The sequence below is a fragment of the Phyllopteryx taeniolatus genome, chromosome 8 (genome assembly GCF_024500385.1).
Source record: "Phyllopteryx taeniolatus isolate TA_2022b chromosome 8, UOR_Ptae_1.2, whole genome shotgun sequence".
Lineage (NCBI taxonomy): Eukaryota > Metazoa > Chordata > Actinopteri > Syngnathiformes > Syngnathidae > Phyllopteryx > Phyllopteryx taeniolatus.
The window spans coordinates 27,701,449-27,727,495 of record NC_084509.1 but is presented as its reverse complement, the minus strand read 5'-3'; the positions used below and the strand labels follow the sequence as shown (position 1 = coordinate 27,727,495).

Genomic DNA, 26,047 nt, shown 5'->3' with positions numbered 1-26,047 from the left:
AGAGGAACATATCGTTTTGAAAGTGACATATTTTCATTGATTTAATGTGAGCCAAATTGCTTTGTAATAAGTAAATGGTGATGTCTTCTCAGTAGTCACAATTTTTTAATTCCTGATTTTGTGGGTTTCATGAGCTGGAAGCCCAAATTATGAAAAAACTAACAAATAAATACTTGAAATTGTTGAAATTGTGGGCCCTGTATCTATAATTTATGAAAGTTTCACTTTTTGAATAGAATGATGGAAATGAACTTTTCCATGATATTGAAATTTTTGGGAAAGGGTCTGTACATCCTCTGCTGAGCCTTTTCCAGGATGGAGTTGATGTTGGTCTCCGACTTCCTAATTTATTGTTGGTGTATGTGTGCCTAAGTGTTCCTGTTTTCTCATTGGCAACTTTTCCATGGGCCTGTCAGTTTCCGAGTGTTCTTTGCGTCTGCCGTTTCCTCCTTCAGCCTACACATCGCTCACTCCCCCCGAAACGTACACAAAGTCTGACGATGGTATGACTCGAACCCGGTCTTAACCTTTTCAATATCTTTGAAAAGATAAGTGAGCGCTTGCAGTTACGGCTAGCCGATGTAAGCTAGTAGGCTACGTACATGATGCGTACTCGGGTTCGACATCGACCGTCGGCAGCGCCGCCCTTCACTGCCAGCAAACACTCTTTGCTTTCCACGTTCTAAATGTTTGGGCCTTTTATCCTTCGTCTGTGTGAAGCCGCCGACATCGTCGCCGCTCGGCTGACTGCCGAACCATGAACGAGTCGACTCCGTCTCGCGGCAGAATGGCACGCGACCAGAAGGAGCCAATCACAAGCGTCGGCTTGATAAATCAGAGCTCTTGGGGCTATTTTGCAAACGTAACTAAAGTCGTAACCCAGGAAATGTCCAAAAGCAGCTGTAATTGTGTGAATGCTCAAGCAACACTTCAACAGGTTCGAAAAATTCAGAACTTCTTCAAAACACATTCCCGTATTCCCCACATTCCACATTTCCTATTTTATGATGTTAAAAGACCCCCATTCTGCCTTCTTCCACATTTCTTCACCAATTCAAACCATTCCACTTCCTACACGTTTTCCACATTCTGCACTGTGCAACACTAAAATACCCGCATTTTAGCCACAATAAGACTAACTCTACATTTTTAGCTCCAGTTATCTTATTTCTCAACCGTTTCAACTTCTGCATGATTTCAATCAGCATTGCAGCATTCACACGCAATTTTTCCAGGAATTGCACCTCGTTGAATTCCTTCTTCCTAATTTTCTCCCAGCAATGTAATGGATTACAATGATGTCAATTTTGTCATGATGCAATCTAGTTGCAATCCAGTTTTATTTATTGAGTGCTTTAAAAACAACAGTTGACCAAAGCGCAGCATAAATGAAAGAAAGCAAACAACTTTCCTCACACACCTCACTTGACAAGTCTGTCTTGAGGGAACGAGCTCAGCAGCGCCCTCCCGGGGGCGTGCGCGGTCTCTGCGGCGGCCTCAGACCGGCACCCGGGAAGTGCGGGTCCCGTCCTCGTCCAATCAGACCATCCCGCTCCACCGGAGCGATGAGTACGTCACGCCGTCGTCGCGCGGCGAGCACAAGAGGACGGTCTTCTTGACGTTGGAGCCCAGACGGGCCACGGCCAGAAGGTCCAACAGCGACACGCGCTCGTCTGCGCGCACGCACACGGCGATGAAGTGTGCGTGGAAGCGAAGAGGCTCGCCTGCATGCACAAAAAAACAAAGACGAAGAAAAATCATCCTTGTGGGCTTTCGGGCCGGGAAGCGCGTGGAGATGATGCACAGAAAGGCCGACAGGTGATTAGAGTGGCCGCTAACGGCCAGCCGATCAACGGAAATGACCCAAAGTCGCCGACTGCACACACTTCTTTATTTCTTTACTTCCTGTTTGACTTCCCTTAACTCTTTCCTTTCTCCCTTGTTTCCTAGCCTCCTTCTTTCCATCTCCCCTTTATTTTTCTTATTTCCTTCTGTCCCCTTGTATTTCCTTCCATCTTTTTCTTTCATTCCTTCCTCTTCCCTTCATTCCTATCTTCCTCCTTCTTTCCTTTTCCCATTTTGTCCTCTTTTACTGCCCGCTTTCTTCCTCCTTTATCTCCTACCTTTCTTCATTCCCTCATTCTACTGTCTTCTTTTGATTTCCTTCCTTCTTTCCTTCTTATATTTCTTTCATTCCTTTCTTTTTCCTTCATTTCACCTTTCCTTCCAACTTCCATTTCTGTCCTTCCTTCCACCAAGGTACCGTACGTGTCTGACTAATGATAAAGCGTCCTTGGCAATATCTGGATTTCAAAAAGGAGAACAAAACAAAATGATTAATAGCAAAGTTGTAATTGGACTTTCGACATCCTCGCACTTCAACGCATTTTGGGAATGGAATTTGAAAAGCGGCGATCCCCTCCAACGTACCGGGATAGACCAGGAAATCTCCGCCAAACTTCCCGGCCGATGTCAAGTAGAAGCCCCGCCCCCTCAGGTCCGCGAACACTCGGTACCTGGCGTCGGGTCGCGGGTCGGCGGGCCGGCGGAGGGCGTGGCCGTCCGGGCCGTAGGTCGGCCCCGCCCCCTCGCCGCCCGCCAATAGGTGTGCGAGCCCCGCCCTCGCCGTGCTCAACTGGACCGTCATCGCCGAGCGTGGGAAGCTGAAGTTGTGCTCCAGAGCCTCCAGGCGGCGCCGCCGCCGCCCGTCCTCACCGTCGCCCTCCGACCCTGAACGCAACAGCGAGACGTCACAACACACGCCCACTCTCTTTCACATATACTGTACACTCCCTCACTCACATTTGCACACAATGACTTTCATTTTCAAAAAACGATTTCCTGATCCCGAGATCCCCGTCATCCGCTCTGAGGAACATGCTGAATATTTTGGCAGGAACATTTCGATTTTGTCAGGAACATTTGCGCCTCAGCCAAAACCTCTCCGCTCGCAATATGCGCTCGGGCTTTCACGTGTCCATGTCATGGGTGCGTGTGTTCCGGTTGTTGTCTTCCCCCTGTCTCGTACACACCTGCTCCTGAGAGCATCTTCCTCCCCCGTGCCTCGTTTACCGTAATTACCCCTTGCATTTCACCTCCTGTCACATTCTTTCTGGTCTCTTGTTCGTTGTACCTTGTCGTCACGTTCCAGCATTCCTTGTTTCCACGTCACCGACTCATAGTAAGACTAGACCCTGTTCCGATTATTGACCTTGCCTCTTTGCCTCACGTATTTTTGATACTGTTGCCTTTTCGGATCGCCTGCCTGTGTACCGACCTCTGATCGTTTATTAAACCTCTCCTTTTTGAAACTGTCCATTTGTATCGGAGTCGTGCATTTTGGGTCCTGTCCTCTGTTCCGTTCATGACAGAACGAACTGGCCATAGTCCACCAGTCCATTGACGTAGGCCATTTGTCCGTGGCTCACGTGCAGTACAACGAACACCGTTTCCTTCCAAATTCGAAGGCACGACGCACAGGAATTTCGCCGTCTAAACTGGCCCAGGCGTCACAGTTTTTTTTACATCCACAAGACGGGGAGCGACCTGCTGGTCGTATGGAACTTTACGCTTCGAAAGCTAAACTGGCGCGCTACCTTTGGCTCCGACCAGAAGCTGTAGGCCAATCAGATGTTGCGCTGCCTTAATTCAAGCGCATGATTCCTTGTGTCAGCCAATCAGAAGCCACGCAACATACGTGTCAAGTGAGTGACAGCCACTCGCTGGGTCTTCGTAACATTTTCCACTTCGTCGGAAATACTGAAATTGGAACACACATACACATACCGACTCACTCACACACACACACAATCTCTCTCACACACAGTCAGCGGTTGCCAAGGCGACGGCCACCTCACCTGGGTCCGACGAGCCGAGCGCGCGTGCCATAGCCAACTTCCTGTCGCGCAGAGCGAGGACTCGCTGCTCCTCGTAGCTTCGCCGCAGAGTCTCCTGGAACAACGTCACCTGCTGGCCCGCGTCCTGAACACAGCGCACGCCGGTCACACACAAGCACCGCCCACGCAAACCGGAATCCAGTCATACGTACATCAGTCTCGAGTCCGTCTTGAGCGTTCGAGCTTCAAATGTCAAGCGTTTTAACTCTAACTCTGCTTTTGCTCAGAAGTCCAAGTCCAGTCTCGAGTCGTTAAGGTTTTTTTTAGTCAAGTCGCAAGAAATCAAAACAGTGATCCCAAGTGGCAGTGTGAAACAAACGCACCCACCGCTTGCGTGATGGCCGCCTCGGCAGTGGCGCGGTGCCGGTCCAGAAGTCGCTCTTCCACGGGCAGCAACAACAACGGGCGCCCCATTCGCACGTTCTGCCGGGGGGTGCGCGGCAGCGAGCCGAGCAGCGCCCCCACCAGGCCGAGAGAGCGCACCGCAGCCACGTCCTCCGTACGCCACACCAGGGGGGCGGAGTCACAGGGACTGACGCACACGGCCCGCGTGCGAGACTCCGCCTCTTTGGCAGACATCTCCGCTCTGGAAACACAAAACGCACTCAATTCTGTGGGAAGACAACGCCGCACCTCGACATTCACATTCAAAGAATGCTTTTCTTTGTGTAGAGTAAACCAGGCTTATAGTGTATATTAAAACACCCCCCCCCCCCCCAAAACAAATACATATTCTAAATAAATAAATACAGTACACACCACAAACACATTACAACACTTGACAGTACACAGCATTCCAAAAAAATAAATCATCCCACAAACCTTAAGGACACTTGCCCAGCACCACAGCAGCGCCTTGAATAATAAAATGCTCAATACTAATGAATCATAAATAATATCAACTTGGGTGCTATTAAGCTGCAATAACTGTTGCATCCAATACACACTTCATCACATGACAAGAAATCGTTGCGTTGGGAGTCTTGATAAGGGCTAAAAGGGTGTCAGTCTGTTGCGAGGAACTCGAAATCTCCTCCCAGAGGGGCAGCAGCTGCAGCTCACAAAATGTGTTGGATTGGAAAAGTGACTGCTGCTCATAAACAAAGTGGAGCACTCAACAAATTCCTTGATGTCAACCTGATACGCAACTGCGTGATCGTCTCTCAGCGGTAAGCCAAGAATAGAGAAATTGATGTCGTCCTTATCAGGGCGGGCTCTTATGCGGTCGGGCGCTAATTGACCTCCACGTAGAGAGGGCATGATCAACTCTAACATGCTGTGTACGATTTGGTAGAATGAAGGGATTAACATTCATATTTGACAGTTTCTTAATCTAAAGGATGAGCAAAAATCTACTAGGAGTAAGCGAGCATCAACTTTCAGCCAGACCCGGCCAACCGTGGACTCTTACATTCACGCCGCGCTCTGCTGCCGGTTGTCTAGCGACCCTGAAAAACACCCGACCGCTACGCTATAAAAAATACGAGTTAATACTGCCACTTTATAGTATAGTACATTCCTTTTTCCATGCAGTGAATTAGGTCTCCACTTCTGCCACTGACGTCACACCAGGATATGGAGGAGCGTGTCGATTTTGGCCATGAAAAGGGCGTGTTCCAAAGGCAATGAGTTACAGTATTTACCAATTGCTCCAAAATGGATTGATATTATTGGAAATGACTGCCAGTTTCATTTTCGGCAGCAAAAAATACATCCAATCTACTTGCCAGTGGAATATGGACAATTAAGACCCACAGTCCCTCTAAAAGTGAAATTCACTGCCATCCCTCGGGACCCGGTGCGAATCCCCAAACAACGTCAGCCTCTATCGCGAAGGGACAAACTGTGGCGGGGCTTCCAAGCATGTGTCGAGAAATCCAGGAAGTCACTTGCGAAGCGTCAACCAAAGCGCGAGTGGCTCATGCCAGAGGTAGTTCTATACAGCCGTCGTTTATGGGGAGAGATACGTTTCAAAAATATTTGCACGTTTTTCAAATCCACGAATATATCTGCGATTTACACGTTTTTTTCATATCCATGATTCACAAATATATCTGCGATTTACATGTTTTTTTTAATGTTGTGTCTGCATCTATCATAACTTAGCATTTGTAAATATTCAATTTTGCTTGTGAATTGTTGGAGGTGTGTTTGTGGATCAGCACAAGTAAACAATAAATAAATAAATAAAGCACACGTGAGAAGGTTCTCCCTCCATCCACTAGGCGGCAGTGTTGCTGTCTCCATTGAGAGCCAAGACACATATATATATATATATATATATATATATACACAAACACACACACACACACACACACACACACGCACAGGCGGAGACTGGTTATGCACATCTGCCTCACAGTTCTAAGGAACGGGGTTCAAATCCCGTTTGCATGTTCTCCCCGTGCCTGCGTGGGTTTTTTCCAGGGACTCCGGTTTCTTCCCATGTCCCAAAAACATGCATGTTAGGTTGATTGAAAACTAAATTGCCCGTAGGTGTGAATGTGTGCGTGAATGGTTGTTTGTTTATATGTACCCTGCGATTGGCTGGCGACCAGTTCAGGGTGTACCCCGCCTCTCGCCCGAAGATGGCTGAGATAGGCTCCAGCACACCCGCGACCCTTGTGAGGATAAAGCAGTACAGAAAATGGATGGATGGATGCAGCAGCTGAAATAAGTATTTAACACGTCATCATTTTTCTCACTAAATATATTTCCAAAGGTGCTATTGACATGAAATTTTCGCCAAAAGGTGGGCACAAGCCAAGTAATCCACACAAACAAAGAAAGTAGAACAAATAAGATCAGAAATTAATTTGCGTGTAAGAATTGAGAACCTGGAATTAGCAGGTACTGTTGTCCCAAGGAAAACGCGCTCACCACGCAAGAGCCCACTGCTTTTTTGTAAGCAGCTGCTATGACACTAAAGCTTGTTCAATCAATCTAATTAGCCCAAAAGCCACGGTGTTTCGAAGTCTTCATTCATTCCTGCCCAACGGAAGCCGGTCTTCTCCCGGGGGACCAGCGGCTCAGAACCACAGGCGAAAGAAATCCACCTCAATATCCATCCATCCATCCATCCATCCTCCACCTCAATACCCAAATAAATTAGTTACCTAAAACTAAAAGAACCTTGAACTGCCAGCCGAGCGCTTCATTCAAACGAATTTAAGGTACTCACGTGTACTTGCTGATCACAGTATTGAGTTTATTTGGAGCAGAAGATGACATTTTGCACTTGAGGCATAATTACGTCACATACGTTATAACTGCAAACTTCAAACTTCAGTGCTCAGCAGCCAAAATATTGCCAATGACCACCTAGCCTAGCGTAGCGTGAGTGCCGTAAAGTGCTGCCGTGTTCGGGTCTACGACACTACGAACGCCACTTGACTGCCAGCTGAATGGTCCAATGACAACCAAGTTATTATAGTCGGCCAACCTTTCTTTGTTACGTCATATATCAGTTTCCGGGAATGATGGCGTACTTCCACACAAACAGGTTTGAAAGACAAAACAAAAAACATTCATTAAAAAAAACAAACAGATGACTTAAGAAAACATTTGTTAAAAATGGCTGATTTAAAAAACAAAAAACAGCTGATTTATAATTTAAAAAAAACTTTTTGCACAGCCTCGTAGTGTTTTATGCGTGACAAGGTTGACAATAAAAACACATTTTATTAGCAAAGTTTAATATAAATATGAATTTGACCCATAAGCTGCTTTTTAAAAAAATATTTTACAAGGACTTTGAAATATACTTGCAGTCAATAAGCGCCTGCCAAAATCAGAAGGCTGAAAAGTCCATGTGAAATATCATTTGTATGTATCAAATGTAATGCAGGTTTTCCCATGCTTCATTCAACTTTGCGTTTCAAATGTGTACTATTTTAACTCGTGAAACTTCCTGTATAATGTGCAAAATGTTGAATGTAAAGTTGACTTTGCAGCCCTAATCTGGCAATGTTGCTATATTAACTCATTGTAACCCGGTTTATTATTGATGCGGACTCTGACTTCACTCTTCATTGGACAAATGTGTTCTTTGGTTTCTTCAAATTAAAGTGCGTTGTGAATTTAGTGGCGATTCTTGCAACATTTCATATCCACAAATCTAAATGTAGTCATTTAAAACCTTTTTTATTTTTGAGAATGAAACCAGACCAAATATGAGTACCACATTTAAGTCTAAAACCAAAAAAGCGGTTAAACCTTGTCTTATGCTCTTACATAAAATCCCTGATTCCTCTTTTGAATTATGTCTTGACTATATTGTTTGTTTTGATTTCTTGTCTATTGACCTTCATCAATAAAATAAAAAAATATGACACATAGCTAAAATTATTAGCAATATGATGTCGCTTTAATACTTTTGACACTACTGATGGTCCATCTTTGTTTTTGTTTTCCTCTCCTGTCTGCAGCCACGTCGACGTCGCAAACGAGAATCTGTTAATTATCTTACCTGGATAAAGAAAGGTTACATAGAATATACAAATACAAAAATAATTGATTTGATTAGACTTACGGCAACTAGCAAATAGTGGAGCGCCTCAATTTAGTCAACATTGCACTTGTCTTTACAATATATTCAACATGGGAAAGCATATTAAGCACACTTGATACTTACATTTTTCTCCAAGTTTATGATTCAATTTTAAATAAGAAAAAAGTATGGAAAGAGGCTTTTATTGTGAAAGTCGTAACATGTTGCTTAGCAACCTGTGAAAGTGACGCCCTTGCCGTTTCCTCCCACAATCCTCGGCAACATGCTTCTTCAGCCACACCGATTCTTGCCTGTGTGTGTGTGAGCGTGTGTCAGTGTTGCAGGTGCAATTTTTGGAGCTCCTCCAGCAGCTGATCCTCCTTCTGCATCTTCTCCAGCTGAAACAAACAACAACAACAACGGGAAGTCACAACGACACTCCACAGGAAGTCCCATTTCCTCAGTTTTTTTATTGGCTGTGCCTTGCTCAAATGGCACGGAAGGTTTTGTTTGCTGGTGGGCCCATCGCAGCTTTTGCCATACGCAAATAAGTCATGTGATGTCATGGTGGAAAGGCCTCTTTGGGTTTGGTACTTTGTTGTTTTTACTACACCATTCATATCAGCATTTATGTGGGAATTCTCCTGCTGTGTCAATGAAGTTTCCCTCACAGGATGAATCGATTATCTATCTATCGCTGTGATGAGCTGACCTGGTTCTTCTGCAGAACCTTTCCCGTCGCTTGTTGCTCCTTCAGCTCCTCGATCGCTTTCAACTTCTGCAACAACAAATGAGCACAAACACGTTAGAAACAAGCACAAAACAACTCAAAAGGTTGAAAAGAGGCCACCAGACTCTTCTTGAACAAACAAGAAGAGTCTGGTGGCCTCGTTTCAATTGGTGCAGGTCACCACGACCTGGATGACCGACATTCTACACAGACAAGAAATAAACATGTTACAAACATGTGACACAGTCAAGGCTTCTTTATACTCATGGCTATCGAGCGTGCAGTTTGCATTTATAGTCGAGCGCAACCTACGCGCGCAGTTTGGAAAATGTACTGCAGTTCCCCTCCAAGTCGCTACGGCTGGTTTGGCAAGAACACCACAGGGTGGAATTTCCTCTGAATTTTCTGGCCATTTCCGGTAGCCGTTTTGAATGTTCTTTCCGTAACAAGGAACAAAGCAACAACAATGGCATGGAACAGTGTCTGCTAGAACAAATGTACCTAGATGACCAGGATACGATTAATTATGCTGCAAAATCGATCAAGAAGACGGCGGTGGTTATGTGGAACCAATGGGAAGGCTGAGTACGTCATCACAGCATGTGACTGAAATGGACCAATCACGAGAGATGATCTCCGCGGCATTCTACGCGCAGCAACAACCTTTGCAGTGCGCGCGTCAAGTGATGCAGAGGCGCCGTGCGATCCAATGCGTCGGTCATGTGATGCAATGCTGGCGTTGTCGGCCGCGCGAGTATAAAGAGGCCTTCACACCCCATCATGTGACGTTTGTCAGGACGTGACTGTGTGGTCACATGACTTCCTGTTGACCTTCTTGACGTTCTTGATCTTCTTGTCCATCTCGAGGTCGCCGCAGGTCTCCGTCGATTGGCTGTTGGTGACGGGGGCGGGGTCAGAGGGCAGCTGGGCCTCGGGCTTGCTCTCCTACGGAAGACAACGCAAACGATAACATCAAAACATCGCATGGACAAAATCTTGCTAACAAACTTGTTGCTATGGTAAGATTCAAATCTGATGTAAAAGAACAAAAAAATTTTTTTCCTATAGTAACATGTATAGCAACAATGTAATCTGATTTAAAAGAAAAAAAATGTGGCTATAGGAATGTGATGAAAAGAGCTTGTTGCTATGGTAATACCAACACTGAGGCTTAACACAACTGTTGAGCGTGACTTATCACAGGACTGCGTGACTTATCACATCATGAACTTCATGACCTTTAAGACATCATTACCTTCAGTGACTTGATGACCTTCATGACTTAATGACATCATGGCCTTTATGACATCATGACCTTCATGTCTTAATGACATGACCTTCATGACATCATGACCTTTGACTTCATAACATTCATGACATCATGATTTCATGACATCATAACCTTCATGTCTTAATGACATCATGAACGTTATGACATCATGACCTTCATGACTTCATAACCTTCATTACTTCATGACAACATGACCATGACATCATGACCTTCATGTTATTGTGACCTGTTTGGCAGCTTTTCGCGCTTCTCGCTTCTTCTGATTCTTCAGCGCCGCTTTGGACAAATTCTTGTCGGACGGACGCGCGTTCTGAGGCGCCTCCTCCTCGTGCTGACACATACAAACACAATTTGTTATTGGTGGCATCAAGTACAAACAGGAACCTTTTTATCACGATAAGCTTGTCAAAAAGCCAAATCAAAACAATGTGCATGTCAGGCCAATGTCACTAAAGAAATTTGGTCAGCGCATAGAGTCCCCTCCAAAAGCCTAAAGTATTGGAACAGCAAGGTCAATTCCGATCAAAATATGAATATGAGACAAGTTCCACAATCCACTGTTCGAAGAAGACTTCGAGAGAAGCAATATACAGGCCATACCATCCCATCCATCCATCCATCAATTTTCTACCGCTTATCCGAGGTCGGGTCGCAGGACCAGTAGCTTTAGCAGGGACGCCCAGACTTCCCTCTCCCCAGCCACTTCATCCAGCTCTTCCAGTTGGATCCCGAGGCGTTCCCAGGCCAGCCGAGAGACGTAGTCACTCCAGCGTGTCCTGGGTCGTCCCCGGGGTCACATTCCGGTGGGACGTGCCCGGAACACCTCACCGGGAAGGCGTCCGAAGGCATCCGAATCAGATGCCCCAGCCACCTCCTCTGGTGAGCCAACTCACCAACAGGTGGTGGAAAAAAAAAAAAAGTCTTCCCACTCCCACAGAGAATGATCCCAATCCAGAGACAAAATTTGACAGAATTCCGCTCCCTTCTCTTTTTCCCCTCTTCTTTACTCCTACTTAATCCTGCTCTGTTTTTCTTCCTCAGCATAAAATATGCAGTACAAGTCTGCCTTAGTCACCGTATGTAATAAATCCGCTGAATTACCCGAATGATCCCGAAACTAAAGTTTTTTTAACAAAAGCTGTAGTTGTTCCTTTGTTTAGCTCGATGCTGAGGGGAAATGTTCTAATATCGATTTGATGAAAATAAAATATAACTGCATTATGGTTTCACTCCCGTCCATTCCTGGTGATTTTGCTGTCATAGTTCACGCTCCCGCCCAATCGCGTGACTGATAGTGAAATTCACTCCCAACCCGCGGGACCCACGGAACCTGTTGGGAATCCCCCCAAAATGTCGGCCTCTGGTCGGAACGTGCCGAACGCGCGCTCTCAGCGTAGAGATAGGGATTGAATTTCTGATCGCACCCTCGTCGGGCACCCAAATGTTTCTGTACTGTATATACTTTTGAAACAGACAGTACATATCATATTGGAATGAAAGCACGCCTTCATCACAACCCCTTGGTACCCGTCAAAGTTTATACAATGTGAACGGCATATGTAGACTTTTCAGAATTTTTTGGGAGAAAAACTTGCATATTATACGCGAGAAATGATGATGTTTGTGTGGGGTATATAAGCAAACTGTTTATTCTTGTGATTTAGATGAAGATCAGAACACGTTTTAGGACCAATTTATGCAGAAATTCCAGAGGGTTCACATACCTTTTCCTCCAGTGTATTCACAAACAACCTCACAGTCGCTCACACGACGATCTCACCAGCTTGGAAGTGGGCGCGGCCGGCAGGTGCCTGAGCGCGGGCGGTCTGTAAGCCGGGGCGGGCGCGTCCGCCCGGGTGGCCGCCGTCTGGTAGCGGACCGGTCTCTCGGGGAAGGTTCCGTCCGGGAAGGACTGCCAACGGACGTCCCACAGCTCACTCCCGGCAGGCGTCTGGTGCGCGTGCACCACGGCGCCCGTGTAGTGACACACCTTGAAGCCGTTGCCCACACGCAGGCGCGGCGCGCACGTCGCCGTGACCATGTGCTCGCCGTCGGGACACCAACTGAACTGAGTGGCGTCGGGAGCCTGACATTTGGACACCTGCACGCAACACACACATGCAGTATCTTTGTGTGTTTTTGTGCGATTGTGTTACGGCTCCAGTCGTATTCGGATTGTCAACAAAGTGATGCATCGTTTTAATAGTTTCAAAAGGTAATCAATCGTATCGATAGTAGGAAATAACAATGGATTTAAGCACAGCGGGCTTTATGCGGAGGTGCTTATGTTTTATTTCCAAGAAAAACGCTTGTAATTCCTTTTTACTTTGCTTGATTTTTCAGTTAGCACACGGCAGTAAGCACTGTCAAGGCTACTTCTTGTTTCCTTTTCTACGCCCCACATCTAGTCACTCCTTTTTGTAGTGCCCCTAGTGGTTGGACGAGACACCACAGGATGTGTACGGGTTGTTTTTTAAGCACTTTTAACGTTTAAGATCTGTCTGGTAAGATGGCAGATGAGGAGGAGGCTGGACGCTGCTTCAGCCTCATCTTTGTACTACAAAGCTCAGGTTTGTTCAATTATTTAGCTCTCTATGTTTTAATAACACTATTCCTAAAAGATTTTCCTCGTGAGAGCTTCGTTTCTAGCAATTTGGGTCTAGCTCGGGACTCCTTACAGTGAAAACATTTTTCCAAGATCTCACTCGTAATTCAAACTCCAATTAAACATCTGTTTTCGAGGGAAAAAAACTGAAATCATAGCTGAAATAATATAAATAAGTTTTCCCCTTCATTTTATTGCAAAGCAATAAAATCAACTTTTATTAAGCAGACTCTTAGTCCATTAGTCATTAGAAAACACAATAAGACATAGTAGGAAAGATCATCAGGAAAATCTTTCTATATTTAATGACCATTATTAGTTTTTACCCGCTTCTCTTAGAAGAAGCAACAAGAATCTAAGAACTTTCACCTGCACTGTCCATTATTCAAGTATTTATTTCACAGTCACTCGGGATACATTTTTGGCAAAAAAAGTTACTGAATCTATTTCCAGCTACTGAATCGTTTGGGATCATATCACTCAACGAATCAATAACCGACCTTGAATCGAATCGGCAATCACAAATCATGATACGAATCGATTTGTTGCTAAAACTAATCATTACACCCCTACCATGTATTTGATGTATTCATATATATGTGCATGCATATTATGAAATGTTGGCTGGTTGATGGGCGGCTCAGTGCGCTTTATTATTTTGTTAGCGGTTCCATGTGTTGAAAGGACCCCATTGAAAATGAGATGATGCATTTCTCCGTGTAGTCCGGTTTCCTCCCACATCCCCAAAACATGCAGGGTAGGTCAATTGGGGACTCTAAATTGCCCGTAGGTGTGAACGTGACTGTGAATGGTTGATTGTTTATATGTGCCCTGCGATTGGCTGACGACCGGTTCAGGGTGTATCTCGCCCGAAGATAGCTGGGATAGGCTCCAGCACGCACGTGACCCCAGTGAGGATAAGCGGAACAGAGGAAGAATGAATGAATTTGCTCATAAATTCTTTAAAAATCAGACGTGATTTTTGTTGTTTTCATTTTGTCTGTTATAGGTGAGCTATACCCATGATGAAAATTACAGGCCTCTCTCATCTTTTTAAGTGGGAGAGCAATTTGTGCCTAACTAAATCTTTTTTTGCCCCACTGTATGTACAGCTGCACTTGTTTTTTAAAAGTGCGATAGAAATAAAGCTAATGCCTCTTGCGTGTGTACGCGTGTTTGTCTTTAAGTGTGTGTTTGCGAATGTGTGTGTTCTTGTGGCGTAGCCAACCTGTTTGTACTTCTTAGCGTCCCAAACTTCCATCTGTCCTCGAAGATTCCCAAATCCGGCCAGGACTAGGATGTGACCCTGTGGACTGGACCCGCCCCCCGCCAGACTCTCATTTGGGGGGGTGGAGAAGGAGATGACGGGGTAGACACAGTGGCGTGTCCTCACCTGTAGTAGGCGGCATTGCGAGGTCCGGTCCCGAAGTCGAAGACGGCGTCGCACTTGAAGTTAAAGATGGTGGCCTTGGCTGGCATGAAGCCGTAAACCACGCAGAACTCGCTGGAGTTTGGACTCCAGGCCACGTCGTAGATGGGACCGTTTTTGGCTGGCGGGAGAACCACGTGCCCAGTCACCGACTCAGCTTCACAAAAGAACCACTCCCACCCCACCATTATCACAATCATGGAGGATTGCTGCTTTTTTTGCACCCAATCCGATGTGACCGTCACCAATTCTCACATTGGGACGGACGAGAAACAGGAAATATGAGTTTGCTTTGGGGCCATCTTCAATCAGGACCTTTCATCATCTTGACACGGTTACCACCGCTATCAACATTAGCTTCTCCTCCACTATCACTGCACACTTTTGAGGCATTTGACTTTTGAGGTGTTTGACCTTGGACCGTTTGATTACTGGGGTGTTTGAGTTTTGGTGTGTTGGACTTTTGAGGTGTTGTACTTGAATTATTTGACATTTGAGACATTTTGACTTTTTAACAGTTTGATTTAGAATGATTTAACCTTTGAGGTGTTTGAGTTCTGGGGAATTGGACTTCGGATGTCTTTATGTCTCCAGAGCGTTCTCTGTCAATTGACTGTCTGTTGTCGCACTCGAGCGGCTCCAATTACCGGAGACAAATTCCTTGTGTGTTTTTTGGACATACTTGGCAAATAAAGATGATTCTGATTGTGGAAGCCTTTGACTTTTGCGTTGTTTAACTTTTGACTTATTGCGCATTTGATGTGTTTGACTTTTGGGAGTTTTGGCTTTCGAGTTGTTTGACTTGTGAAACTGAGGTGTTAAGACTTGAATTGTGACATTTTTTAAATTTTTTTACTTTTGAGGTGTTTGAGTTTTCAATTAGATTTTGGAATGATTTGACTTTGGAGCTATTTGAGTTTTGGGGTGTTTGACTTTTGAGGTGTTCAACTTTTGAACAATTGTAGAATGATTTAACTTTTATGGTGTTTAAATTGTGTGGTGTTGGACTTCGGAAGCGTTTGACTTTGGGGTTAACTAACTGATAGGCTGTGGCTCACTAGGTAGAGCAGGTCGTCCAGTGACCGAAGGGTAACCGGTTCGAATCCCTGCTCCGACTGTCCGCATGTGGACGTGTCCTTGGGCAAGACACTGAACCGTAATTTGCTCCCAGTGGGCCTTGCAGTCGCCCATTGGTGTATGAATGTGAGGCTTTGTAAAGCGCTTTGGGCACTGTGATGCTGTAGATAAACCGCTATCGAAGTGCAGCCCATTTACCATATAACAACTGATTTCAGATTTAAGGTGTTTGACTTTTGAATCATTTGTCTTTTGAGGTTCTTTTTTGAATGATGTAACATTTGAGGTGTTTGGCTTTTGAATATTTAGATTTTTTAATTATTTGACTTTTGAGTCGAATTGGTTGATTTTCCGATGACTTTCTTTTGAGGCGTTTCACTTTTGATCTGTTTGACAGCCGTCAACGTCCACGGCTGCCTCGAGCAGAGCTTTCTCTGCAAATCATTGCATTGGCTGCCCGTGTGTTTCAGGACCAATTTGAAGGTTCTTTTGCTGGTTTTTAAGTGTCTTAATGGTCTTGGGCCTTCTTATCTCTCAAGAGTTGGTTTAACCCTATGAATCCTCGTGGGTCCTGACTTCCTCCGGTTCTGGCCTTTTAGTTAAGTTATAATTCAGTTGTTTTCCTTCCATCGGAATGAGAATGCAGTGCTGCGTTTTGACTGCCACTTCTTCCGTGCGGCTCCTCGGGCTCAACTATCAGACGCCTCTTTCCATAGAGATCGTGGTCTCGGTGGAGGGCTACGGACTTCCGTCCCCAATGCGGCGAACGAGGCTCCCGCCGGGGACCGTGTGCAGCTCTGCAGCAGTGGACGGCGTCCCGTCTCTGTGGCTGAACGAGGCTTGGACCGTCTCCCGCGATACATGCTCAACCCAGTTTTGTTTTTTATTGGTAAAACGTCCTTGGGTGTCATGAAAGGCACTATATAAATTCAAAATTATTATTATTATTATTATTCCTAAAGTCAGGACCCGCACACGGTGAGGCATCATTCCAGTTTCATAGCCCCAGTCTGAGGAATAACCTGGCGGAGCACCTCACGGCTGCAAAGAATGTTCGGTTTTAAGAACAGGCTCAAGACCCACCTTTTTAATTTTGCCTTTAATTCCGATTTAATTTAACTTTACACTTACCTTTAAACCGTTTTGTTTCCTTTTTAACTTTCATATTTATCTTATCATTTACTGTATTTTATCTTTATGCTATTTGTATAGTTTTGGTTGCATTTTCTATAAATTTTCATGGAACTTTGGCTTTTCTAGCCATATATCTTTGATTATCTTTCAGTGTCTCCTGAGAGGGAGCCCTGTGCTGGGATGGACCTTGGTCGTGGTCCTCAGTCGCCATACGCGGCTCCTCTTACGCAACTGCACCGGGGCTCCTCGCGTGTCGGGGTCTCGCGACCGCGGTCTGCTGCCTGCTCTTGGTGCAGACGGCGTTTCCTCACCTGGATTCTCTGTGGCCCTGCCATACTTTGTTACATTATTACCTTATTATTATTATTATTATTATCATTTTTATCTGTCTGTGCATTTGAGTGGCAGTGGAAATTGATTTGAACTATGTAAAGCAATTTGAGTTGAGAAAAGTGCTCTATAAAGAGTTTGATTTGATCATCTTGAAGTTTAGCAGCATGCTTCCTTCAACGTCCAGCCCACAAGGAGCCCGACGTATTATTATCGCGACGTCATTGCGCTGATTCCAATTCTGATGATTGTGTCGATTGTGAATGTGCCGATTCTCACGCAGCTGCACGAGCGCCGTCTCTCCGCCGACGTGGAGGTAGTGCAGCGTCTGCTCTCCGTAGTACGACGCTCCGCTCTTGTCCACCTCGGTGCTCGCCGTCACCAGCACGGCCGACGCTGCCACGAAAACAACGCACATCAGGAAGTGACATCGCGAGGAAGTCTCAAGCGTAAAACGTTTCAAGCAATTCCCGAGTTAGACAATTTTGCTCTGTCACATCTGCACATTAGCCACTTGGCACTCACCATTTGTACTTTTGCTAGGTGTTCACACAACAATGCAAAAACACAAATCTGACCTTCTGAATTCATCTTATTTCTAGTAAAAACATCTTACTGTACGTATTGTAAGAGAATTTTGACTTTTTCTCAATTTTCAGCAAGACAAAATGTCTTGGTTTAAGTGACAAAATCTGCCAATGAAACTAGCACTAGCAGTAGCAGTAGCAGTAATCTGGGTCTTTCGTTGTGACGCACAAGCCCATGACGTACCCGAAAGGTTTCAGCATTTCTCCCAAAATGCCGAAGAGGAATGCGATGCGGAACCTGCGAGACAAACGGAGCCCTTGGCGGCAGCACGACAAGTAACACACGAGCATCTAAAAAGGAAGCATGTTGCGGCTGAATTCCATTTGCGATGAAGAACTGCTATTTGGCTAGCTAGCTGCGATTATTAGCGTAAACGACGGAGAACTACTTGCTTAAAGCTGTAAACGCTAACATTAGGGTAACAATGACGATTTTATGAGCCTTAGCTAACAGGTTATGCGTTTGATGTAACATAACCACATATAGCGGCTGAAATAAGTATTTAACGTGTCACCATTTTTCTCACAAAATACACTTCCAAAGGTGCTACTGACCTGAAAATTTCCCCAGATGTTGGAAACAACCCAAGTAATCCATACATACAAAGTAAGTAGAACAAATAAGCTCAGAAATTAAGTTGCGTGTAAAATGTGAAATGGCACGGGGAAAAAGTATTGCCGCTTTAATTGTATTTTTTTTCTCTTCGTTTTAAATGTTTATAAGCTGTTCTTTTCTTTGCTTAAATGCTTTTAATCATGTAAAGCACATTGAATTACCTTGTGTATGAAATCCGCTAAATCAATACATTTGCTTTGCTTTGGACGCCATAATATGCACACCACGTTTGGAGGAGAAATGGCACTGCAGAGCAACCTAGAAACACCATACCAACAGTGAAGTTCGGAGTTGGGAACATGATGGTGTGGGACTCCTTTTCAGCAAATGGTACTGGTAAACTTCACATTATTGGAGGGAGGATGAATGGGAAAATGTACAGAGACATTCTTGACAAAAATCTGCTGCCATCTCTGAGGATGATGAAAATGAAACAAAGGTGGACATTTCAGCAGGATAATGATACAAAACATACTGCCAAGGAAACTCTCAATTGCTTGAAAAGAAAAAAACAAAGCTGCTAGAATGGCCAGCCAATCACCGGACTTGAATCCAATCCAAAATCGATGGGAAAAACTGAAACTCAAGGCCCATAAAAGAAGCCCGTGGAACCTTCAAGATTTGAAGACTGCTTGTGTGGGGGAAGGCGCCAAAATCACACCAGAGCAATGCATGCGAATAGTTTCTCCATACAGGAGACATCTTGAACCTGTCATTGCAAACAAAGGCTTTTGTACAAAGTGTTAAATAAATAGGAGTTGGAGTGTTTGCTACTTTTTGCCTGTGTCATTTCACATTATTACATTACGACTACATTAATAGCACATTTGGAAATTCAGTGGGGCAAAAATGGAGTTATTAATTATGATGAAAAACAAGTATTTGTTCAAACACAAAAGTTCATCTCAATACTTTGTTCTATACCCTTTGTTGGCAATGACAGAGGTCAAACGTTTTCTGTAAGTCTTCACAAGGTTTTCACACACACTGTTGCTGGTATATACACAGACTTTCAACTCCCTCCAAAGAGTTTCTATGGGGTTGAGATCTGGAGACTGGCTAGGCCGCTCCAGGACTTTGAAATGCTCCTTACACTCCTTCGTTGCCCGGCACTGTGTTTGGGATCATTGTCATGCTGAAAGACCCAGCCACATTTCATCTCCAATGTCCTTGCTGACTCACCGGAGCAGCGACAGCACCGGGACTCACCCCTCATTATTCTCGGGGACTTTAACAAAGCTAAACTTAACAACGAACTCCCTAAAGACAAGCAGCCCATCGACTGTCCTACCAGGGAAAATAAAATTTTAGAGCACTGCTATACTACGCTAAATAACGCATATCGTGCCAAAACAGTGAAAAAGTGGACCAATGAGGCAAAGATAGACCTTCAAAGCTGTTTAGACTGCACAGACTGGAGTGTCTTTGAAAATTCAGCTGGCAGCCTGGATGAATATACGGACACTGTCACATCCTATATTAGTTTCTGTGGAGATGTGTGTGTACCAACAAAGTCATTTCGCACATTCAACAACAACAAGCCGTGGTTCACTGCCAAACTAAGGAGGACGCATATCAGAGCGGGGATAACCCTAACCCTAACCCAGACCATGTGTCCCCATCCTGCCTCAAAGTCTGCGCGTACCAGCTCGCTCCAGTCTTCAGAATCAGAATCATCCTTATTTGCCAAGTATGTCCAAAAAAAACGTACAAGGAATTTGTCTCCGGTAGTTGGAGCCGCTCTAGTACGACGACAGACAGTCAATTGACAGAGAACACTTCACACAGATCTTCAAAAGATCTCTGGAACTGTGCGAAGTACCATACTGTTGTGTCCTCTCTCCGCTGTTCTCTCTCTACACGAACGACTGCACCTCAATCCAACCGGCTGTCAAACTCCTGAAGTTTGCACGACACCACTGTCATCGGCCTCATCAAAGACTGTGACGAGTCTGCATATCGACAGGAAGCGGAGCGGCTGGAGCTGTGGTGTGGCCGACACAACCTGGAGCTGAACACGCTCAAGACTGTAGAGATGATCGTGGACTTCAGGAGGCATCCTTCGCCACGGCTGCCCCTCACGCCGTCCAGCTGCCTTCTGTCAACCGTCGAGACATTCAAGTTCCTGGGAGGGAATTACAATCTCTCAGGACCTGAAGTGGGCGACCAACATCAACTCCGTCCTCAAAAAGGCCCAGTAGAGGATGTACTTCCTGCGGCTTCTGAGGAAGTGACCCAATACTTCTTTTCCACCATAATTTGCTAATAAATTCTTTAAAAATCAGACAATGTGATTTTCTGGATTTTGTTGTTCTCATTTTGTCTCTCATCGGTGAGGTATATCTATGACCCATGCCCTGCAGTTTCTTCCTTAGGCATGGGTGGCGCTTTACGCCCTGTGCTTCTCTCTCTTCCAGCAATCAGCATCACCTGTGCCGCACACCTGTCTTCAAGCTGCTCTGATTACGACCTGTATTCAAAGCCAGTCAAGCCCAGCAAGCCTTCGCCTGAGAATAGACAATTGTCTGTGACTCACCAGCCGACACTCGTACTTTCAGGCCACTCCACCTGCTCACGTTCCCGCTCCGTGCTCGCTCCTTGCCCTGCCGGGTCCACATCCCGCCTTGGACATCCTTACCCTGTGCCAACTTGCAATATCCATCCCTCCATTTTACTCCGCTTATCCGAGGTCGGATCGCGGGGGGCAGCAGCCTTAGCAGGGAAGCCCAGACTTCCCTCTCCCTAGCCACTTCCTCCAGCTCTTCCGAGGGGATCCCGAGGCGTTCCCAGGCCAGCCGAGAGACACGGTCTCTTCAGCCTGTCCTGGGTCATCCCCAGGGTCTCCTCCCGGTGGGACGTGCTCACCAGGGGAGCATCCGGGAGGCATCCTAATCAGATGCCCGAACAACCTCATCTGGCTCCTCTCAATGTGGAGGAGCAGCGGCTCTACTCTGAGCCCCTCCCGGATGACCGAGATTCTCACCCCATCTCGAAGGGAGAGCCCGGACACCCTGCGGAGGAAACTCATTTCGGTCGCTTGTATCCGGGTTCTTGTTCTCTCGGTCACGAACCACATTTTAACATGTGAAAAAATATGGAATTTACCAAATTTGGACATAGGTTTCAGCCCGACGCCAGCGCTATGAGCCGATTAGTCGACTCATCGCAAATATAATCTGTGAATAGTTGACTATCAAAAGAATCGTTTCCGGCAACCCTAATGCTTTACATAATACATTATAGAGTGCTATTTTTTCCTTTTAAAAAAAAAAAAAAAAAAAATAGCCAATTGCTAAATCTGCAAGTACCGAATGGCAAATGTGCGGGAAAACTGTACTCCAAGTCAAGTGGAGTCTTTGACAAGTTTTAGTCGAGCAAGTCCCAAATCCTAAAACTGACGACTCGAGTCTGACTGGAGTCAAGTCACGCGACTGGAGTCAGCCCTCCCCCCCCCTCCTATCTTATATGGATGTGACAGCGCCCCCTAACCTTTTTTGTTCCACAGCATGTTGACACGGTCAGCCTTGAAGAAGCTCTTGGTGGCCAGAGCGGCACCGGGCCCTCCCAACTGCGGGTACTGGAACACTCGCACAAAGGACGGCGCCCCTTTGATGCCCGGGACATAGACGCACACCTGACACGCGAACAGCGACACGCACATGACCAATGAGGATGAGGCGGGGCCCGAGACCAGGCCAGCATTTCATTGGTCACCTTGCTGGGAAGACTTCCTGGTGAAAGCTCAAAGTTGGAAATTTTCTGCAAGTGAAGCTTGTTGGCGATGGCGTCTGTGGATAAACACACATTAGCATTAGCATCCCCGCTGGCAGGCTTAACATATGACTGGATACCGTTATTAGCATGCGTGAATAAAATATCAACATTACCATGTGACTAATATTACACAGCAGTGCCTTAAGATACGACTGACCCAACTTACAAGTTTTAGTTCTTCGTTTGGCCCATTTTTTGTTGACTTGCAAAAACCTGCGCTTTATGGTGGCTGTGCCTCAACTCAATTCACACAAGCAGAACTTTGTTAGTCAACAATTAACATAAAACAAAGACTATTACACATTGTGTATTTAAAACAAGAACATAACTCCCCCACTAGGTTAATGTTAAACTCCATTGACCAGTTAACAATTAGCATCCCAATAAACGGATATATGAACAAGCAGCGGAGCAATGCATAAACAGACAATATAACAGTTCTCAGTCATGTATTCTTTATCCTCTGCTCAGAACAACTAATATTAGTGCCGTACTGAGGAGCTCTGGGAAGAACTGAGACCATCTGCATGTACCGCATCGTGCTCGTTTTATACTGCCCCAGGTGGCCAGGACAGCAAACATAAAGAAGCAGCACAATGGCTATTGAACTGATGCAAAGTGTGACAAAAACTTTCATTCTTTTGAAATCTATTACATTATGTCATTACTGGGCGGCACGGTGACCGACTGGTTAGAGCGTATGCCTCACAGTTCTGAGGACCGGGTTTCAATCCCCGGCCCCGCCTAGCAGGGATAGGCTCCAGCACGCCCGCGACCCTCGTGAGGAGAAGCGGTACAGAAAATGGCTGGATGGATATGTCATTACTGTATTCTAATATAAAGTATAGCATTAAATAGTGCTATATTTTTCCATTCAAAACAAATGACAAAAGGTTTTGTCGTTTTTCTGGCAGGGGAGGCTGGAACGGAAGAAAGGGATTTCCATTTGTCTCAATGAGGAAGGTTTTTGGAGTTAAAAGCGTGGACACGGAACAAATTCAACTCGTATCTCAAGGCATCACTGGACAGCTTTTAGCATGTTTGCTAACATGGCTCAAGTTACGTTTATTGGCATGTCAGCTAATGCTATATCTATTAGCATGTTGGTATATTAAGTGCGTGCGTGCGTTGTTACTGAAGTCGTTGTCCTCAAAGAAGTGCAGCTCGTTGCTGACGATCCTCACGGCCACCTTCTCGTCTTGAGACCAGCTGGGACACCTGCACAACACGAACGCAGCTCGTCAAGCTCCCGCATGCTAAGACACGCTAACCCCGCGTACGGAACGAACCTGCGCAAAGCAGGCGAGAAGAGCGCCTCCCCCCACCCACCCACTCACCAGGCCTCCGCCTTCTTCTGGAACAAAGCTTTGAGCAGGCTGGCGCTGGGCAGCTCCCACAGCCGAAGGTTGGCGTCGCCCTGAGCCGCCTCGGCGCTCTCTGACAACAAAAACGCCTTTTACAAATGACATCACCACCACCACTAGGGCCGTGTAGTACAGATTATTTTTTTGAATTTCACAAATACTCGCCAAATATAGCGACCAAATTGCTAAGCTGTCAACGCTCACTGTGTTTTGGTAAACTAGCGCTTCTCAGTTTGCAGCAATGTTGTAAGTATAAGCAGTGCACATCAGCAGAGATGTGCTTTGAACTACAGAAGCCTATAATAAAAACATCCTGTGGCGGTCTTACTGGTGTACGGCTGCCACGTGACCAGGATGTTGGTGAGAGGCGAGAACCGCAGCAGCGCCGTCTTTGGCAGCGCCAACGTGGCCACCGAGGAGCTGTCCGACGTCCGCACCACTGACACGCTGGCGGAACAGACACACGTATGCACACATACACAGGCAAGTAAGCAGTGTGTCCAGGCATCTGGTTTTTCACCCAGTTTCCTCCTCTGGTGTACCCCACGGCCCAGTGCCGGGACCTGGACTATTTTTCCTCTTCACGTAAATGATCTTTGTTAACAAGCTGTCAAATGCTGCTCACGATTTCCGATGACGCGTTCTTTCATCCCCTTGTGCTGTGCAAACTAGGGACTTCTTGCAATCTGCGAAGCCAATTAGGGCAGCGGGCATTTAGCTATGCTCGTCCTTCGGCCGTAAATGAGCTACAAAAGGACCTCAAATTGCCAGGACTTATTACGCTCGGAGAATTAAAAACTATTGTAAAGACTGAAAGCAGGTCTCACGGGCTGCGCAACCGTGTCTCTCATCTGAACCTGTTGTGAACGTTTTGTGAATGTTTTAACTAAACTTTGTAATGTTTTGCTGCCTTGCTGGCCCAGATCGCTCTTCAAAAAGATGTTTTAAACTCAAAGATGCTCATCTTGTCAAGAAAATTGACTGGCTGACTGAGCCTGGAGAGACCCGGTCGGGATCAGTGTGGGCGTACCGACCCTTTACGAGGACATACTCACACGTGTCCATTGCACCACGCCAACAGTGAGCCGTCACGGCTGAACGTCAAGCACCGGCTCGCACCGCCATCCCTGGGTGTGACACACACACGCACGCAGTCAGACGCCAGGTGATGACATCGCTGATGATGTCACCAATGATGTCACCTGGGGAAGGCGGCGTGCTCCTGGCAGATAGGGGGACCGCAGAGCAGTGACGTCCTGTCCGACTCACACACTGAAACAAACACACCTACACTTTTACACACACTCGTATCCAGACATACACAACCTCACACGTATACAGACTCACAAACGCGCTCTCGCTCTCTCTCTCTCTCTCTCTCACACACAAACACACACACAGGCTGGCAACCGTTCAACTGTTTAATCAATATTTGTGACTGTATATTTTCAGAATATGGGTTAAAAATTTATTTTGCATTCAAGTTTGTTGCAAAATATTTTTTCGCAATGGCTGGTTACTAACCAATTATTAGTTTGTTTGGTATTTTTTTAATGATTAAATAAAACCCAATAACAATTGCACAATATGACGAGGGGCCGATGTTTTACGTTAGGTCTAACTACACGTCAGTTACACATTAATCGTACTACGGCTGCAAAGAAAATTATTATCTCCCGAAAAAGGTTAAACTGACTATTTTTTTCCCATAAATTATGATTCCGTTATTGGTTTGGTCCATAACAGCTGTCTGAAAATCAACAAAAATGTTGATGATTGTTTTCCAAAGCAGATGTTTGCTTATTTGGTCTTAAAAAAAATAAAAACACAAAGATAATCAGTCTACAAACATGGAGGACAACAAAAAAAACTGAATATTTGCTGTCGAGATGCTGAAATCAGAGCATTTGAACAATTTTAAGTTAAATAACAGCCTGTAAATGATGAATCGATTAAAATAGTTGTGGATTCATTTGCTGATCAATTAGTTGTCGAGTAATCGATTAATTGTGACACATCTATTACCCGACCTATCATCAGTTTGTCTATGTGCCCTTACTTTGTCTGGCGACCACTTTATTGTTTATTGACAGACTCGAGCGTAATGAGGAGAAACCCTGCAGAAATGGATGACTCAAACTCTAGCGTACATGTGCGTTTGCACACTTTTTGTTCTGAAGTCACGTGGAGAGCACGCGTGAGGTTTGAAATGCGGCCGGACAGGAAAGACGCGAATGTTGTAAAACTTTTTTTATTTGTAATTTTTTGGGTTAATAAAGGTGAACGCGGCTGAAGAAGCAAAATAGGACGAAACACCAAACCTGCTAAGAGCGGCACTGGCGGCGCCATGTTCACGTGCCGGAAGCAGAACAGTCAGACCGGACATACGTCATAATGAGGTGTGTCGCTCAATGCCACGTCAGCGTGGAGCTTGGTACACGTATCTATTTGGGTTATATTTTAAGGTCTAAAGTTGGATAGTGCGTGCTAGTTGAGTATTTTTATAACTTTTTATCATAAATAGCCATGTTCACTAACTTAAATTGACTTCATTTTGAAACTTTCTTTGACTTTATTAGATTAAACGAGACTCCGGTTTCCGCCCACATTAAAAAAAAAACATGCATCGTAGGTTAAATGAACTCTAGCTGGGAGAAAGTCACTTTTACAAACTTCCTGTTTAAAAGAAAAACGGTTCAGCTAGTCACTTGCAAGGTGTCAAAAA

At 45.4% G+C, this 26,047-nt stretch overlaps 2 protein-coding genes across 2 annotated transcripts; both read right to left on the bottom strand.

The window, feature by feature from the left end:
• Positions 1 to 1,301: 1,301 nt before the first annotated feature.
• tsen34 (TSEN34 tRNA splicing endonuclease subunit) lies at positions 1,302 to 8,427 on the bottom strand. The gene is made up of 5 exons (XM_061780879.1): positions 7,078 to 8,427; positions 4,224 to 4,482; positions 3,858 to 3,981; positions 2,431 to 2,730; positions 1,302 to 1,724 (listed from the first exon to the last, which is right to left on the bottom strand). The coding sequence occupies exons 1-5, from the start codon at positions 7,125 to 7,127 to the stop codon at positions 1,540 to 1,542; spliced, it is 918 nt and encodes a 305-aa protein (XP_061636863.1). The 5' UTR covers positions 7,128 to 8,427; the 3' UTR covers positions 1,302 to 1,539.
• Positions 8,428 to 8,572: 145 nt separating this feature from the next.
• Positions 8,573 to 25,757, bottom strand: eif2a (eukaryotic translation initiation factor 2A). The gene is made up of 16 exons (XM_061780878.1): positions 25,644 to 25,757; positions 24,525 to 24,594; positions 24,378 to 24,449; positions 23,651 to 23,769; positions 23,296 to 23,395; positions 23,094 to 23,176; positions 21,899 to 21,972; positions 21,674 to 21,818; positions 17,261 to 17,377; positions 14,405 to 14,561; positions 14,240 to 14,324; positions 12,187 to 12,507; positions 10,633 to 10,737; positions 9,947 to 10,060; positions 9,098 to 9,163; positions 8,573 to 8,783 (listed from the first exon to the last, which is right to left on the bottom strand). The coding sequence occupies exons 1-16, from the start codon at positions 25,669 to 25,671 to the stop codon at positions 8,718 to 8,720; spliced, it is 1,722 nt and encodes a 573-aa protein (XP_061636862.1). The 5' UTR covers positions 25,672 to 25,757; the 3' UTR covers positions 8,573 to 8,717.
• Positions 25,758 to 26,047: the final 290 nt, after the last annotated feature.

Coding starts and splice junctions, on each gene's coding strand:
- tsen34 (XM_061780879.1), bottom strand. CDS start 7,127: ATGTCATCTTCTGCTCCAAATAAACTCAATACTGTGATCAGCAAGTAC. Junction 3,982..4,223: donor AGGCGGCCATCACGCAAGCG/GTGGGTGCGTTT, acceptor CGCTGTGTTCAG/GACGCGGGCCAGCAGGTGAC. Junction 1,725..2,430: donor AGATTTCCTGGTCTATCCCG/GTACGTTGGAGG, acceptor TTGTGCATGCAG/GCGAGCCTCTTCGCTTCCAC.
- eif2a (XM_061780878.1), bottom strand. CDS start 25,671: ATGGCGCCGCCAGTGCCGCTCTTAGCAG. Junction 23,396..23,650: donor CACGTGGCAGCCGTACACCA/GTAAGACCGCCA, acceptor TTTTGTTGTCAG/AGAGCGCCGAGGCGGCTCAG. Junction 9,164..9,946: donor AGATCAAGAACGTCAAGAAG/GTCAACAGGAAG, acceptor TTGTTGTTGCAG/AAGTTGAAAGCGATCGAGGA.